At 47.4% G+C, this 14866-nt stretch overlaps 1 protein-coding gene across 1 annotated transcript in view; it reads left to right on the plus strand.

Moving 5' to 3' along the window:
• The first annotated feature begins 7836 nt into the window (after positions 1-7836).
• The window catches only part of IQCA1 (IQ motif containing with AAA domain 1), a 1010495-nt gene continuing 1003465 nt past the window's right edge, over positions 7837-14866 (plus strand). Inside the window, exon 1 of the mRNA XM_069615989.1 lies at positions 7837-8489. Within this exon, the coding sequence (XP_069472090.1) occupies positions 8479-8489 (11 nt within the window). The 5' untranslated portion in view covers positions 7837-8478. The remainder of the gene's footprint in view (positions 8490-14866) is intronic.

Here is a 14866-nt window from a genome sequence, read left to right on the forward strand (position 1 = left end):
CCGCAATAGGTCTATCAAAGTTATGTTATCTCTGCACAGCTTTGAACATGAAAGAACATTTGGAGACTCTAGCGCCAAGATTGCCACTATTTGCTGTTCCTCCTTCGAGAGGGGGCACATGCCTGACTTGCACGATACACACGACCATCAGCCACTCCGCAAGAAAATAAATACAGACCCTTATGATTCCTCCACCTTCCCCCTGATTGCCAAAATCATCTGTATTCCTGAAATCCTTCAAAAAATTGTCATGACCCAACTCCAAAACCACAGTTGGCACCTCTGCCTTTTACATGGACATGCCTCTGGTTTCAGACCTTGAAAGAGTACTTAGTCCTCACTTCTCATCATACACCACTTCAACCCATGCCATCGGTTGCACAAATTGATGGAAATCAAAAGGACAACTATGAGATGGTGGCCTAATTTCCTAAAAAACATTCTTTCCAAGCAATGTCAGCCAACTACCTAACGGCGTACTAAAAGTACCTGTGGGATGCCACATGAACAATGCTTTACCCGTGGCGTCTATGCAGTTACTGTGCATGAAACCCTTGGCTGACATTATTCAATCTTTCCCAATTACATTTCAATTTTATGTCGACGAATCCGTGAGAGCTTGGAAGTAAGGTTGTCCTTGATTACCAAACTATTACAGCTTGCCTCTTAAAACTCTATGATGGCAATTGCACTGCCCAGCAACAGACGGTCCACCTGAGTGCATTTGAAGCAGAGGAAACTCTCAACCTTCTCTTTGAAGATGTGGTGCAAACATCTGGTTATGTTGGGATGCCTTCTTCTGTTTTTGCCCAATCCCTCATGAATGTGTGTGTCCTAAGCAATGAGGCATTCATCCAGCTGGGATATCTCCATCAATTCCGGAAGCCAGCACATGCTGATGCTGCACAAGAAGGGAGACAGATGGGATCCCAGTTGAGGAACTCTCTCGATTGAGCAAGCAGTGGCCACTATGCCCAACATGTGACTCCAGTAATTGAGAAAGGATCACAGTAATTCCAGTGCAGACCCGGTTAATCACATCCATTTTTGTAGTATTTCATCGGCATATACCAACCAATACGACGACTACTAATAGTCTCACTAACATGAGCTTCTGAGAGTTTGAGGAGAACGAGGGTACCTTGGTGCCATCAATTTGACGTCATGAGAAGATCTTCCTGGATGTTCGTCATCACAGATTTGGTCCTTCAGCAGGGTCAAAAACCTGATTGGGGCATTGCCTAGCAGGGTGTGTTGTTCCTCATATTCCTGAAGTTGGTTGTAATTTCCCTCTCCAGTTTATTAGAGGGGTTTGTGACATTAATTAATGGCCTGTAGCTGGTGAAAAACAGATGTTGAGTTTTGTTCTACTTTATTAATAAAAGGATTATGGCCTGATTCCTACCATCAGGGACTTTCACTTCAGAGAAGGATGCCTTTGGAATGCTGGGGTTATAGAGGTAAGGGACGCCCTCTCATTCTGGAAACCAAAACCCTTGGCAAGGCACCTGTGGAAGATAAGACAATGTAATTGTGCTGACATGTTTTATCTACTCACCTGCTGGCCCACTAAGGACCTGAATTGAGAAAATGATAAGTAGAGAATGGGAGTGGCTGGAGGGGATTATGTTGTTAGAATGGAATTGTTTCTTTTGCCTGTGCGGTTTTCTGATATTTTGAAATAAACAAATGATTAGAGAACATAAAACGTTTGTTGAGTACGTTTTTAAGCATCAAGACGTTTGGGTTTATTCATTCATGAAAGAAAGTGAAACATGTCCTTTGATTTTCATTTATTTTATTGTATTGTTCATTTATAACGTGCTTAATACCAATGAGTGGTTTCTAAGCGCGGGATCAGGATTGAAACCTGTGTTGCAGGGTGTTGTCTTGCTTCCAAGACAAATGCCCTGCCCCTGAGCTATCCTTCCTCCTCATAAATCGCATAATAACAGATTGGTTGTCTGCATCATTAACTTTTGGCTCGAACTTTGTATAAAAAACAAGATGCAATTAATATGGAGAAACACAAAAAACTTTAATCAAGAAATGTGGGCCTCATTGCGAGTAAGGTGGTGATGACAGCGGTAATTCTGCTGGACAGAATAACAGTTACCTCTGTGGTGTCCGGCAGATTTACAGCTGCATTACAATGTAATGGGAGCCCACACACACCATCAGCGAGATAACGGTAATTCTGTCAGGCGGAATTGCCACTGTAAATCAATTTTGGACAGTAATTCCTCCCAGAATCAGCAGCATTATAGTTACCGCCATCCAACTTGGTGCTATTTCCGCGGGCGGAATTACCACTGGCCAGAAAAGGCATCATTGCAGGAATGTTGGAAGCCCAGCGGGGGCCATCTTTACAAATCCAATCCATCCTGAATCTTCCATTTCCTGGCGCCATCCGAAGCCAACAGTAGTGTTGAACATGTCACAGGAAAAGGGGAAAGGCACAGTGATGCAGAAGAGGCTCTGAAAGAAGAAATTCAGCAATGGGGAACTGCAGGTCCTGACAGAGTAAGTGGTTGCTCATGCAAATGTATGGCACCAGACAGCAGATTACCTCTGGAAAACCAAGGCAGCCATATGGGCTGTTGACAAATCAACTTCTGGGGCACCAGTGGTCCAGGGATGAATATTGGTTTCGAAACCATCAATCAACCCCACACGTCTAGTACACCAGAAGGGATCCGAACAGATTGGAAACACAAGCAAGTTATAAACCTCCTTGGCCAATTTTGGTAATGTGGACGGAATGGCAGGCTTATCTCCGAAAGGTCATGGATCGTTGGTTAGTTGCAACACAGCAATAATACAATTATTACCCACTGATAAAAGGGACTATCCAGTCATGGTTGTATACACATATCTACTTTTATTATTATCACAACAGACAGTTCTAGCACACTACAATATACAACCCATACTGTAAAGGAATGCAGAGGACAGGCAGTTAAGAAGAAGGAAAAGGGATGCACTATGGATACTGAAAGGGGAGTAGTCGGTATAGTAATTTATTTCAATAGTTCAAGGATGCTTGGTTGCATAACAAAGTGAGCAATTGTCGTAAAATGTTGCTTGGGGACTTTGGAGAAGGACAAGGGGGACAGACCCGCAGTGTACCTTATGCTGTAGGATTTCTTGGAGCTAGACAGTTTCAGATCACTTTGCAGCTTCTTCAACAGAGTTCAAGATGGGAGACAGCTGCAGGTATCAGGCTTCAGGCAGTTCGGCGAGTGAAGCTGGACGGATGGCTGCAGTCTGGCCTACATAGCGGCTCTGGGTCAAGAATCATTGTCTCAGTGCTGGTCGGTGGTTCTGAAGTAGTGGTCGAGGAGTCTCGGATGGCTTTAGCGACTGCGGTGTAACAACAGTCAGCGGTGCAGTCGAAGTTGTATGTCGGTAGATGTTTGTTGATGGTCTCCTCCTAGCTTCTTCACTTGGATCATGTCGTACTTAAAGGCAGACTGCCCAAAACAGAGGAGAGTGTTGCAGGCAGCTGCATTGTCCTTGGTTTGGTTGAGAGACTCTCTGGCACTTCCCACCTAGGAAGCTTACTGCAGAGCCAAGCAGGGCACGCTGTGTGCTGGCTGGTTACCGGTTCTGGTGCTGCTGGAGGCTCCTCTGGATTCAGAATATCCCTCTGTTCCCTGAGAGAGGTTTAGGGGAGGGCTATTGCTTCCCTCTTGGAGGTCCTGGCCTTCCTTAACTGGCAGAAGATGTAAAGCAGACTGTACATTCAGCCAGGGTCCAATACTGGGTTCTTCTTGTTACTCCTTGCAGACTCTTCAGATGATCTGCCCAAAAGAGGGACTCAACCCTCTTTTAAAGCCAAATGGGCCACAGTGATTGGTGTAGGCAAAGCCTATCTTAATAAACCAATCCTGGGTCCCCAACAAAAATCTCCTGTATGCGTGAGGTCATAACGAGAGTGCTTTGCAACAGAAAAGTTAAAAGGTGTGAAAACATGTGATATTAAGTCCCACCAATCTTCCTGTCTGTTGTGGATCAAAGGGTCTCTCTGGTTAATTTAGCTCTTTGTGGTTCCTGATTAAAGCAGCATGTCTCCTTTGAAGCTGTGGCGAGACCAGACTCTCTGTCTCCCCCAAATCATATTATCATACCTTTGGAATAAAGTCCCCCTGCAGGGATGACTACTGTAATACACGCAGTCCCTGACTTGACATTTCACTGTCAATTGATACTGAGGGTGCGAGCTCGCTCCAGGTTGACACAGTGCATATGAAAGGGTGTTGGGGTTTCCTGTCTCCTTTGTTAGCCTTTGCAGCCAGGCCCCATGTGGGCCTGTTTGAATTTAACTATGATTAGTATGTGAATGCTGCCACCAGCTACAGGCTCAACAAATCCGTGGATCCTTTGTTAGTTATTTAGGCTGGCCAAGGCAGGGGAAAGGAAAAAGTGTGCGAATTAGCACTACACATTTTCCACAGATTCATCTACCATCATTCAATTTCATTTAAAACTTTAAAAAAGCCTTGGGGAGCATACACACTCACTGTGTGGATGGTCAAATACCGCACAGGGCCCGCATTTGGGACAAGGTCATGGCAGTGGGCATTGTCCCATGGGACAGCGAGGACTGCTGCAAAAGATGGGATGATCTCATTGCCAGGGTCTGCAGCCTCATTGCCAACCACAGGCATGAGACTTCTGCCATAGGAGGGCGCACCGTCAAACCACTTGTCCTGACCCCATGCGTGGGAAAGGCCAGCAGCATCCTCTACATGGAAGGGATAAAGGCCGTTGGTAGTGCAGAAGTGGGAGCAAGCAGCCAATGAGATGCTGGTGAGTCTTTACGTTTCCTCTTCCATGAGAATGCACTATGCAAAAGCATGGGTCCCACAGCATAGATGGATCAGTGGTCAAGGAAATATGCAACTACATGGTAATCTGTAAAAAGGCACTGTGACTACATGCATGTGCAAGGAAAGGTTGGATACTGTTGAAATACACATGCACCATAGGGGAAATATGAATGTGAAGCCATGTAGCAGTGAGAAGCAACCATGTGAGCTGTGAAAGCCCAAGTTGCAAAGTGACCCACCCCCCGTGCCACCACATCGACAAGCCATATTAGCATGCCAATAGGCAAAGAGCCCATGCATGTGCCAAGTGCACCCTCAGTAGACACTACTCCCACCTTGCTTGAGCTATACTCATTGGGCTACAAACGACACTGCCCATCAGACAAAATGTGTGTAGGATGACCATTCATCATGTTGCATGAGTGTCTTGCTAGCCCACGTATTAGTATGCGTAATGACTATGTTAGTTTCCTGTCCTGTATTTTTTATTTTGAAAATTCCGTCACTCTAGTAAAGATCATCTATAAAATAGTCAACAGCCCTACAACATTCAGAAACATTAAAACAACCTGCATTAACCAGGGACACATCGAAAAAGAGGCAAAAACATGTACACCAGGAGTAGCTACAAGAAGGTTTAAAATGACAGCCAGTAGCTTGAAATGCAGGCATGAAACCAGAGGAAAGCACCTCTCAGGCAGGGGGTTGTGGATATTGTATTCCCAAACTCATGTGCAAGAGGTTGCAGGCTGAGGAACATGTGGGCTACAGAGAACAGTCAAGAAAAACAAACAAGCTCTTCTAGCTTTCAAGTGAGAGGAAGGTCTGTGCAGAGTATGATGATGAGAGTGAGGCAGGCTGGCAGGCAAGAAGGTGGGATCCGGTAAAGGAAGTGAACAGAGGTGGACAGCTCTATGTGGACAATCTGGACTTTTCAGGCCAGACCAGTGTATATAGCCATGATCCCACTAATCAGCAGTGTACAGGGCTTGTGAAGGCCAACCAGCCTGAGTCTTAATAGGCCTGAGCTAAGCGAGGGCCTAGGTGAGGGCTCAGGGTGAATTCTAGCTCTCCGCGCCCCCAATCAAGGGAGTGATAGCTATTTGCATCCAGGCTTCCCAGCGTGGAGGCCAATAGTATAAAGTTACTTTTTTAAGGCATCATGCTGCGTCCATCTCGTGCATGCCCAATTTCCTGTAAAAAAAACACCAAAACAAAGATGGATGCTACCGTGGGGAAAAAGAAAAGCACACCATCCCTTTTCTGTTTTCGTGACAGCCTAGATAGGAAGGCCGCACAGCCCGAGCAACGGGGCTCCTGGCAGGCAGGAGAGTCGGCAGGGTGAGACAGTGGTGCAAGTTGTTGAGGGGGCTAGATAGCGGTGGGGGATGTTAGAGAAAGCGAAAGGAGGAATTGGGAGCCAAGAAATGCCACACTGGCAGTTTCCACTTGCGTTCCCAGTCGCCTGATTGTCCAAGCAAATGAATGTTCCATATAGCTGTGTCCGGCAGTTACGTGCTGTTCTGACGTGTATGGGCATCCCGTAGGGCTGGAGCAGAGTCCGTTACATGTGAAGTCAGTATCTCGGAAAGGCTGATGGGGCTGGGAAACAATTAAATGCTAGGCATTTGGGTTTTAAAGTGCTGGCAGTGGTGAGGCCTCCTGTCAAACACCCTGTGGGCAGATCTCCCGATTTTTGTATGAGTCAGTGTGTCTTGTGATACCCTGGCAAGGAAGTGAGACACAGGCATGGAGGAGAAATCAATACAGTGAACGTGAGGCGAGCCATATATCAGCAGGTATACAATCAGGTGCATAGGCGCTGAGTACACAGCAGCAAATGTGGTAACTGTGTTGCAGGTGGCAGGGGCGTAGGAACAATGGTCACGGAGGGTATATGACACAGTAGAGAGACAGACTTCAAGATGATAGTTACTTCTTCTTTATTGGAACAAGTTAGGTGCAGTCTTGACCTTGCCCACCACGCAGGCTGAAGCTCTCCAACTGACTCCAACCCTCAACTTTACACAGCCAGGACCTCAGTGTTCCACTCATGACACCATACACTGCTGACAAGGCACAACAAACTGCAGCCTTAGACCTTTAACAGTGGCGGCAGGAAATCCACTGCACCCCACAGAAATGTCTATAGTTTCCAACTGCACATCCTAAATGAGATTATATGCATGTGTACGTGTTCAAGGAGCCGTTAAGCTCTCCCCCAAACTTCAAAGGCATGTACCTGGACTGCACTGTTGGTAACTCCGTGGTTTTGATCAAAATTGAGGGAGAACATCTGATTTTGAATTCTGTGAAATTCGAGGAACGAGTTCTCAAGCAGGACCACGCAGAACAACAGAGGTTCGAATCACGGCTCCGCGCTTAAAAAAAACGTACACAGGTATTCGCGTTATAAAAATCACAATTAAATAAATAAATAAATAAATAAATAAAATAGAGGTGCAAAAGGTAGCTTAGCGGCTTGAGTGACGGTTGAAGCGATGTTATATGCTCAAAGCTGCATTTAAATTCTATCACCCAACTTCCTCTTAAACAAATACCGTAAAATGCACCGTTCGCCTTGAGGAGGGGTCGGACTCGCGCTAGATCGCTTGTTCATGCTCAGGGCGAGGTAGAGAGAATGTCGGGCCCACCATGGAGACAATCAAAAGTTAGCATCCACGGCCGGGAAAGAGGGACCTAGAAAAAAAGGAATGAGACCCAGACAGGTGAGGCCCATTAATGGTCATGGGGTCCTGAGGGTATTGGGTCGCGGTGCAAAAAGTTATTGAATCCCGGCCATGCAGAGAGAACAATAACTTCGTCGCAGTGGACTCAGGCAGCAGGTTGTGGCCGTGACTGCAGCCGCAGGGCTCGAGGTGAGACCCGGGCAGGAGCGGCGCGGCAGAGATGGGGAATCGCGGGCGGGCACTGAGAGTCGGGGACGGTCGCTAGGGACGGGCGAATTCTACAAACACTGTATCCAAGGGAGAGGACGCCTCAGCGAAGGAGGCGGCAGAGGCAGCGCCGAGAGAAGCCAGGAGGAGCGAGGGGGCACGGGCAGCAGCAACTGCCCCAGCGTTGTAGGGAAGTGGGCACCGGCAGCACCAAGCTCGCGCCATTGCAGCGGGATCAGAGCTTGAGGGGGCCGTGGCGTCGATATCCCGGGGCTCAGGAGAGCAGGGACGAAGCATTCAATCAAACAAGCAGCAGCACCCTAAACACCTGTGCGCATTACCCGCTCCTGCATTGCATTGTGTGCAGGGGTTCGGGTTGCAGGATCAGCGACCCCCCATCACACGTGCCCAAGTGGCAGCAGACCAGTGGGACGAGGAAACAGGAGCCCCGAAACGTATTTCATGATTGGCTAATCTTCCCCTAGATTGGTGTGGTAGTATAGACAATATATCTGAAATTGATGTCGACTGAGAGGTGGCCTGCCAGCTGCATTTAAGGAAGGAGTGTGTCCCCACAGCGCCTAAAAACAGTTCACGCGCTATATATCTATTGTCTCCACGAGTACAGAAGCCCGCTGTTTGGAAATGAGACTGCTTCTGTGTCAGGCGCAGTGAGGGAGGAGGAAGTGATCCAGTGCTTGCTTCCCCCGACCCCCGCCTCGACAGAGCCCGAGCCGGACCCAAGCACCATGTCTCACATGTGAGTAAAACCTGATCCAGGGGGAGGGGCGGAGGGCATTATGGTGATGGTTTTTCTTTGAGAATTTCATGGAGCAGTGGAACCTGAGAGACATGCTTTGAATCCTTTGATGCATTTTGTGGGGGGCGGGTGGGGGCAGAGAAGGAGTAAGCCTTTTTTTTATGCTGTGGACTTCAAAGGTACAGATGTTGCGTTTGCCTTCTGCCTTGAACACCTGGCCAGGCCTGGGCACACGAATGCACGCCAAATGGCCCGTCTCATGTGTGACACCTATAGCTAGTCTTGGCCAACATGACTTTCTAGGGTAAGACAAAGTCCCGATTCTAAATATGGGTACGCTGGGTGCCATGGGTGTCACAAAGCCGAGGGCGAATGAACGGGAGGCCGACTCCAGGAGGGTGGGGTTTAACACACATAGAGGTTTATTTGGGTATCATGGGCTGTGGAGATCTTCAAACAAAAATAGCAAGGTGGCTTCTCCAAGGTCCCAACGAGGTGACAGTCGCTGGAATTAGTAAACAATATCTTCATCTGGGGTTCCCTCCAGGCAATGCTTGGAAGTTCTCAGTCACTCACAATCTGGAGGCGAGGGGGCATGTGTCCCCGAATCATGTTCCTTGATTCAGTGAGACATCTTCTGCTTCACCTCTGGTGTCATGGCGTCATAACACGGCCCATCCACTGGGGTCTCTGGTCTCTGAAATGACGACCGTGGCAGTGGTAGAGAGGAGGTTACGAGCAGGGGGGGACTGGCCTACCTGGAACGCTGGAGATCTCCCCGTGAGCCTCTGCACCCTGGGCCTCCATTTGTGATTTTCTATTTTTATTTTCAAATGTTCCCATAGGAAAAGCGTTGGGCTTGCGAAAAATGATTAATACGGGGCCATCTTGAAAAGTATTTCCAGGGCCTGTTTTGGTTCCCAGGCCACCTATGCTTATGAGCCACCAAGACCAGCTGTGAGGCCATATGGGGGTGTCAGCAGAGTGGATTGGGTGATCTTTTCCTTCTTCTGGTGCGGGGAACCTGCCACTGGGTCCTCCGCTTTCTCCTTGATGATTCGTCACTGTCTGGTGCCTAGAGGAACCTCCCTAGCTCCTCTCTCCTCCTTCTATCCCTCTGTTCCACACTGCCTCCTTCTGAAGCCTCATCGCTGCCTCCACGGTGTTCTCCAGTTATATGGTCTGCTAGTGTATCTGGCTAGAGGTCCAGGACTGGTCTATGGTGTTACACAGGATGTAAAACGGGCAGCTATTGGTTGAGCCAGCATCCCAAGAATCTATAAATAATTAAGAAACAGCGATTGTCGATCTGAACTCTCTTGCGCAATAAGTGCCCACACCTCAATTAGGAACTGGGTCAAAGTCTAGGGTTCCAGCATAATTCCAGGCACTTCTTCTGTAGAGCCCGACCAAAAGGAATCGATTACTAGCAAAACAGTGCATGCAAATGTTGGGATTGGCTTTCTGTGACAAATTACCATGGCTGCCAGGTACAGGAGTTTGATATAGTGCAGTAAGTACTATTGAGTCCATTTGGGCATTATTGTCATCTCAATCAATATTGGATTTATAGATCTGAACACAGTACCTTAATTCAAATGCCTCTTAAAAATATTTAGCCTCCATCCTAAACTGAAGACGATGCTAATATGTTTAAGGTTGTTCAACAGCTTCAAGCTTAAGCGCCCTGTTAACTGTCTCTCCCTACAGCAGTTGTCAGCAGCTTTTGCCTCTCCAGAAGTTTAGGACTACAACTCCCATAAGACCTAGCCAGCATAAACAATGAAGAGGCATCATGGGAGTCGTAGTCCAAAACAACTGGAGAGCTGCAGGTTGCAGACCCCTGTCGTACAGTATAACTCCACCGAGCATACATCCAATGTCTGGGATTATCTTCCCACGATCGATCCCAGGCCATACTCCCTACGATTACTCATGCAACAAATTTATCTAGCACAGGGTACGCCGACACTTAGAGCGGACCAAACCTTCCTAAAATTCAGGCGCAACACCCTTAACTGGCTCATAGCTAAGGATCATTGTCCCACCTTAAAGTCTGACTCTACTTGTACCTCGCTGCACAAACCTTTTTGTCGTTTCTATTTGCACATGTATATAAATACTTTAATTGCTTGTATATTGCTGTGACCCTTCTACGTATATATCTATGACAATTTTTGTAATCTTGTGTATTTGCTACAACCCTTGTAATTCATGCCTAAAGTATCCTTGTAACCGTCATGATGTTGCGCCCAGATACCTTCGGGTTTGGTGCACCCTACAAATGAATAAACAAACAAACACCACCAAACTGCCCTTGTTGCCTTGAGGGACAAGACAAAACAGAATAAAGATACCTTGCGAGAAGATTCTTGGGTGCAAGGTGGCTGGCTACACCGCTGACAAGCTGAGAAAGGCGGTTCCTTATAGGTGGAGTGGGGCAGAAGGCAGTTTGCAGAGACCCCTGCTTAAGCTTTGAGATGTTGAGGGGTTTGGAGAAGGATGGAGGAATAAGGAAGGGGGTGCTTCTGGCAGGTGTGTATAGTATCAGGGAGGGGGACTTTCATGATGAAGGGGGTGCTGATGACTCAGAAGACTTTGAGCCAGCTTATCTTTCCCACTGGGAGCCAGTGCAGGGCAGCAAGAATGGGGGCGAGGCAATGGAATTTGCAAAGGAGAAGGAACAGGTGGACAGCAGCATTCCGGATCTTCCATAGCTTCCAATGGGAAACCAGTAAAGCGGAGGCTTTTTAATGCACTGTCACTTAGCTGTTCGAATAACATGCCTTTCATATCTATCAGAACCACACAAAACACGGAAGTAATATATCTCTGGCCCACCATTCTGGGCTGTACTTCTAGTTCCCTGTAGCTCTTTACCTATCCATAGCAACTGTGTGGGGTTGTGATTGCTGATCATGCTATATTGTAGGTGGCGGGGCGCATCCTGCAAACACCCGAGTGGCAGATACCATGTTTCAATCCTACCGGGGTCGCACCGCTTTTCATCATCTTGAGAATGAAAACATGTCACCCTTGAGTTGGGTTATAAAAAACGATTATTTAAGCATAGTGAAGCAATTCAATTTGCAGTGTTCTCTATAGATTTCGGTGCTGGACTGCCCATATGGGCGGGACACAAAGTGATATGCAAATGGGTATTTCCCATCTGTGAAAGGTACAGTGAGCTAACGTGTGGCTGTGGATTCTCGAGTGGGTACCTTCCCAAAGAACAGGTCAATGGGCCGTGGGTGTTCTCGCAGAGGGGCGCACTTGACTGTATTTTGATTATTTCAAGGGCCTTAGGTCTAGTCACCCTAAGTGCCCTAGTGTCATTCAGACGTGGACCCCTTTCTCACTGTGCACAGCTCCACCTCACTGATGAGGCCCAAAAAGGCTGAAACACGTGTCTGGAGTGGCTGTTGGTACTCTTGTTCAGAAGGGAATTGCCATAGCATGTCGGTGCTGGACTGCCCACGTGGGTGGGACAAAGACTGATATGCAAATGGGTATTTCCCATCTGTGAAAGGTACAGTGAGCTAAAGTGTGGCTGCGGACTCTCGAAAGGGTACCTTCCCAAAGAACAGGTCAATGGGCCTGTTTGTTCTTTCAGAGGGACGCCTAGGGACTATTTTTTGATTCTCTATAGATTTAACTATTATTATTATTGCTATTTTCATTATCATTATTATTATTATATATGTGTGATGCAACAGCCAATGAGACATGGGTTCCTGCTAGTCAAACACCGTCCTCTGAGGCCTCAGAAAGCCCAGCTTTCCAGGCAGTATCTTAAAACCAGGGTTGAATACTTTCTCCAATGCAGCAAAGCTGATGCAGAGTGCCGGGTGCATAGAAAAATACCCAAGCAACACAACGCAACAAGCAATTCCAGTACTACTACTGAAGATACAACAGCAAACAATACAGAGAACCCTGCGAACCACAAGGGAACACATATACAAAGAGTGACAACCAAACCTTCTTTCATGATGGATTACAGGCTAAGGTGGGTGGACACTGAGAACTGTTCCAGTATGGACGCCCTCTATTTTGTCTACCAGTGCCCCCTGCGAAAACAGCATAACAACTCTGTTCCTCTTTTGCCAGGATCCACTAAATGGGCCCCAGGCCCCCTTAGAGTCTAGCACACTTTTGCTGAGCCACACTTTTAGATGATTGTGAGGAATTCGACCATCCACATGTTGGGCGTGTGCTCGCCTGGGTTTTTTAAAATAAAAAACAAATGGAATGATAGCAGATGAAACTCTGGAAAAGGTGTGGGGCTAATCTGCACACATTTTTCTATGCTCACCGCACAACATGCACCTAGACCTGGGTACTCTAGGTGGACACAGCCTACAGACACCGTCCCCATGTCATATTTAGTTGGGATATGACAGCCAAGAGTACATCAAGGCATCTCAGAAGGGGGAAGGCAAAACCTTCTTCTTGCCATGGCCAGCCTAATTATCTAACAAAGGCTCCATGGATCCGCCCTGTCCTTTGTTAGCTCTGCTGGTGGCAGCTTCGCATACTAATTAGAGTTAATTCAAACAGGCCCACGTGGGGCCTGGCTACAAGACTAACAAAGGAAACAGGAAACCCCAAAAACCTTTGATATGCACTGTGTCAACCTGAAGCCAGGTCCTGCCTCTCAGCATCAAGGGCAGTGAACTGTCATGTCAGGGACAGCTGTTTACACTGGACATCCCAGCAGGGGGATCCCAGTCGCAAGGTACGAGTATGTGGTTTGGCAGCAACCAAAAGTCTGGTTTTGCTGCAGCTTCAAGGGAGACCTGCCACTTTAAACAGCAACTAGAGATGCCATTTAACTCACAACAGAAAGGAAGATGGGTGGGACTTAGAATAATATGTTTTCACCCCTTTACCTTTTCTGTTGCCAAGCACTCTGGTTATGACCTCATGCATACAGAAGATTGTTGGTGAGGACCCATTATTTGTTTATTAAGGTAGGCTTAGCCTACACCAATCACTGTGGCCCATTTGGCTTTAAAAGAGGGTTAAGCCCCTCTTTTGGGCAGATCATCTGAAGAATTCACAAGCAGTAACAAGAAGAACTCAGCATTGTTCCCTGGCTGAAGGTACAGTTCTGCCTTACGGCTTCTTCCAGTGAAGGAAGGTCCATATTCCAAAGAGGGAAGCAAGATACCTCCCATAAGCATCTCCCAGGGAACAGAGGGAGATACTGAATGCAGAGGACCCTCCACCAGCTCCAGAACCAGTACCCAGCCAGCACACAGCATTCTCTGCTAGGCTCTGCAGCAAGCTTGCTAGGTGGGAAGTGCCAGAGAGTCTCTGAACCAAACCAAGGACAGGGTAGTTGCCTGCCACACTCTCCTCAGCTTTGGGCCATCTGCCTTAAAGGATGACACAAGTCCAGTGAAGAAGCTAGGAGGAGTGCATCGACAAGCATTCACTGACATCTGCCTTAATGGAAAATTTCGAGCCAGTCGATCGCCTCCAGCTGCAACCGACTGCACCGCTGACTATTGTTACGTCACAGTCACTAATGCTGTCTGAGATGCCTCAACCAGTGCTTCCGACTCGCAGAGCAGCACTGAGACAATGATTCTTGACCACGAGCCGCCGTGTAGGTCAGCTTGCAGCCATCCGTCCAGCCTCGCTTGGCAAATTGCCTGCCACCTGATACCTGCAGCTGTCTCCCTTCTCGAACTCTGTCACAGAAGCTGCAAAGCACCCTGAAACCGACACGACTCTGCCGAGCACTAAGAACAGCTACAGCACAAGGTACATTGTGATACTGTCCCCCTGGTCTTTCACCGAAGGCCGCTAGAGACATTTTACGACCCATTGCTCCCTTTGTGTTAAAACCAAGTATCCTTGAACTATTGAGATTAATTACTTACCGACTGCCCTCCTGTCAGTATCCAGAGTGCATCCCTTTTCTTTCCTTGAAACTGTCTGTCCTCTACATTCATTTACAGAGTGGGTTGTATTTTATAGTGTGCTAGAACTGTCTGTTGGATAATAAAGTAGACATTTTTATACAACCGTGACTGGACAGCCCCTTTTATCATTGGGTAATAATTGTATTTTTGCTGTGTTGCAACTAACCAACAATCCACAACCTCATGGACATAAGCCTGCCATTCAGTCCACATTCCCAAAATTGGATAAGGAGGTTTGTAATTTGCTTGTGTTTACAATCTGTTTGGATCCCTTCTGGTGTACTAGAGGTGTGGGGCTGATTGATGGTTTAGAAACCGATATTCACCCCTGGACCACTGATGCCCCCCCAGGTTGATTCGTCACATTGGTGGCAAGCGGGCACTAGTTGGATCCTCGCACGCGTCTTAGTCACCCAATGATAAAAGTACTGTTGCAGGCAACAT

The sequence above is a fragment of the Ambystoma mexicanum genome, chromosome 9 (genome assembly GCF_040938575.1).
Source record: "Ambystoma mexicanum isolate Mex_15411 chromosome 9, UKY_AmexF1_1, whole genome shotgun sequence".
In the NCBI taxonomy this organism is placed as follows: Eukaryota; Metazoa; Chordata; class Amphibia; order Caudata; family Ambystomatidae; genus Ambystoma; species Ambystoma mexicanum.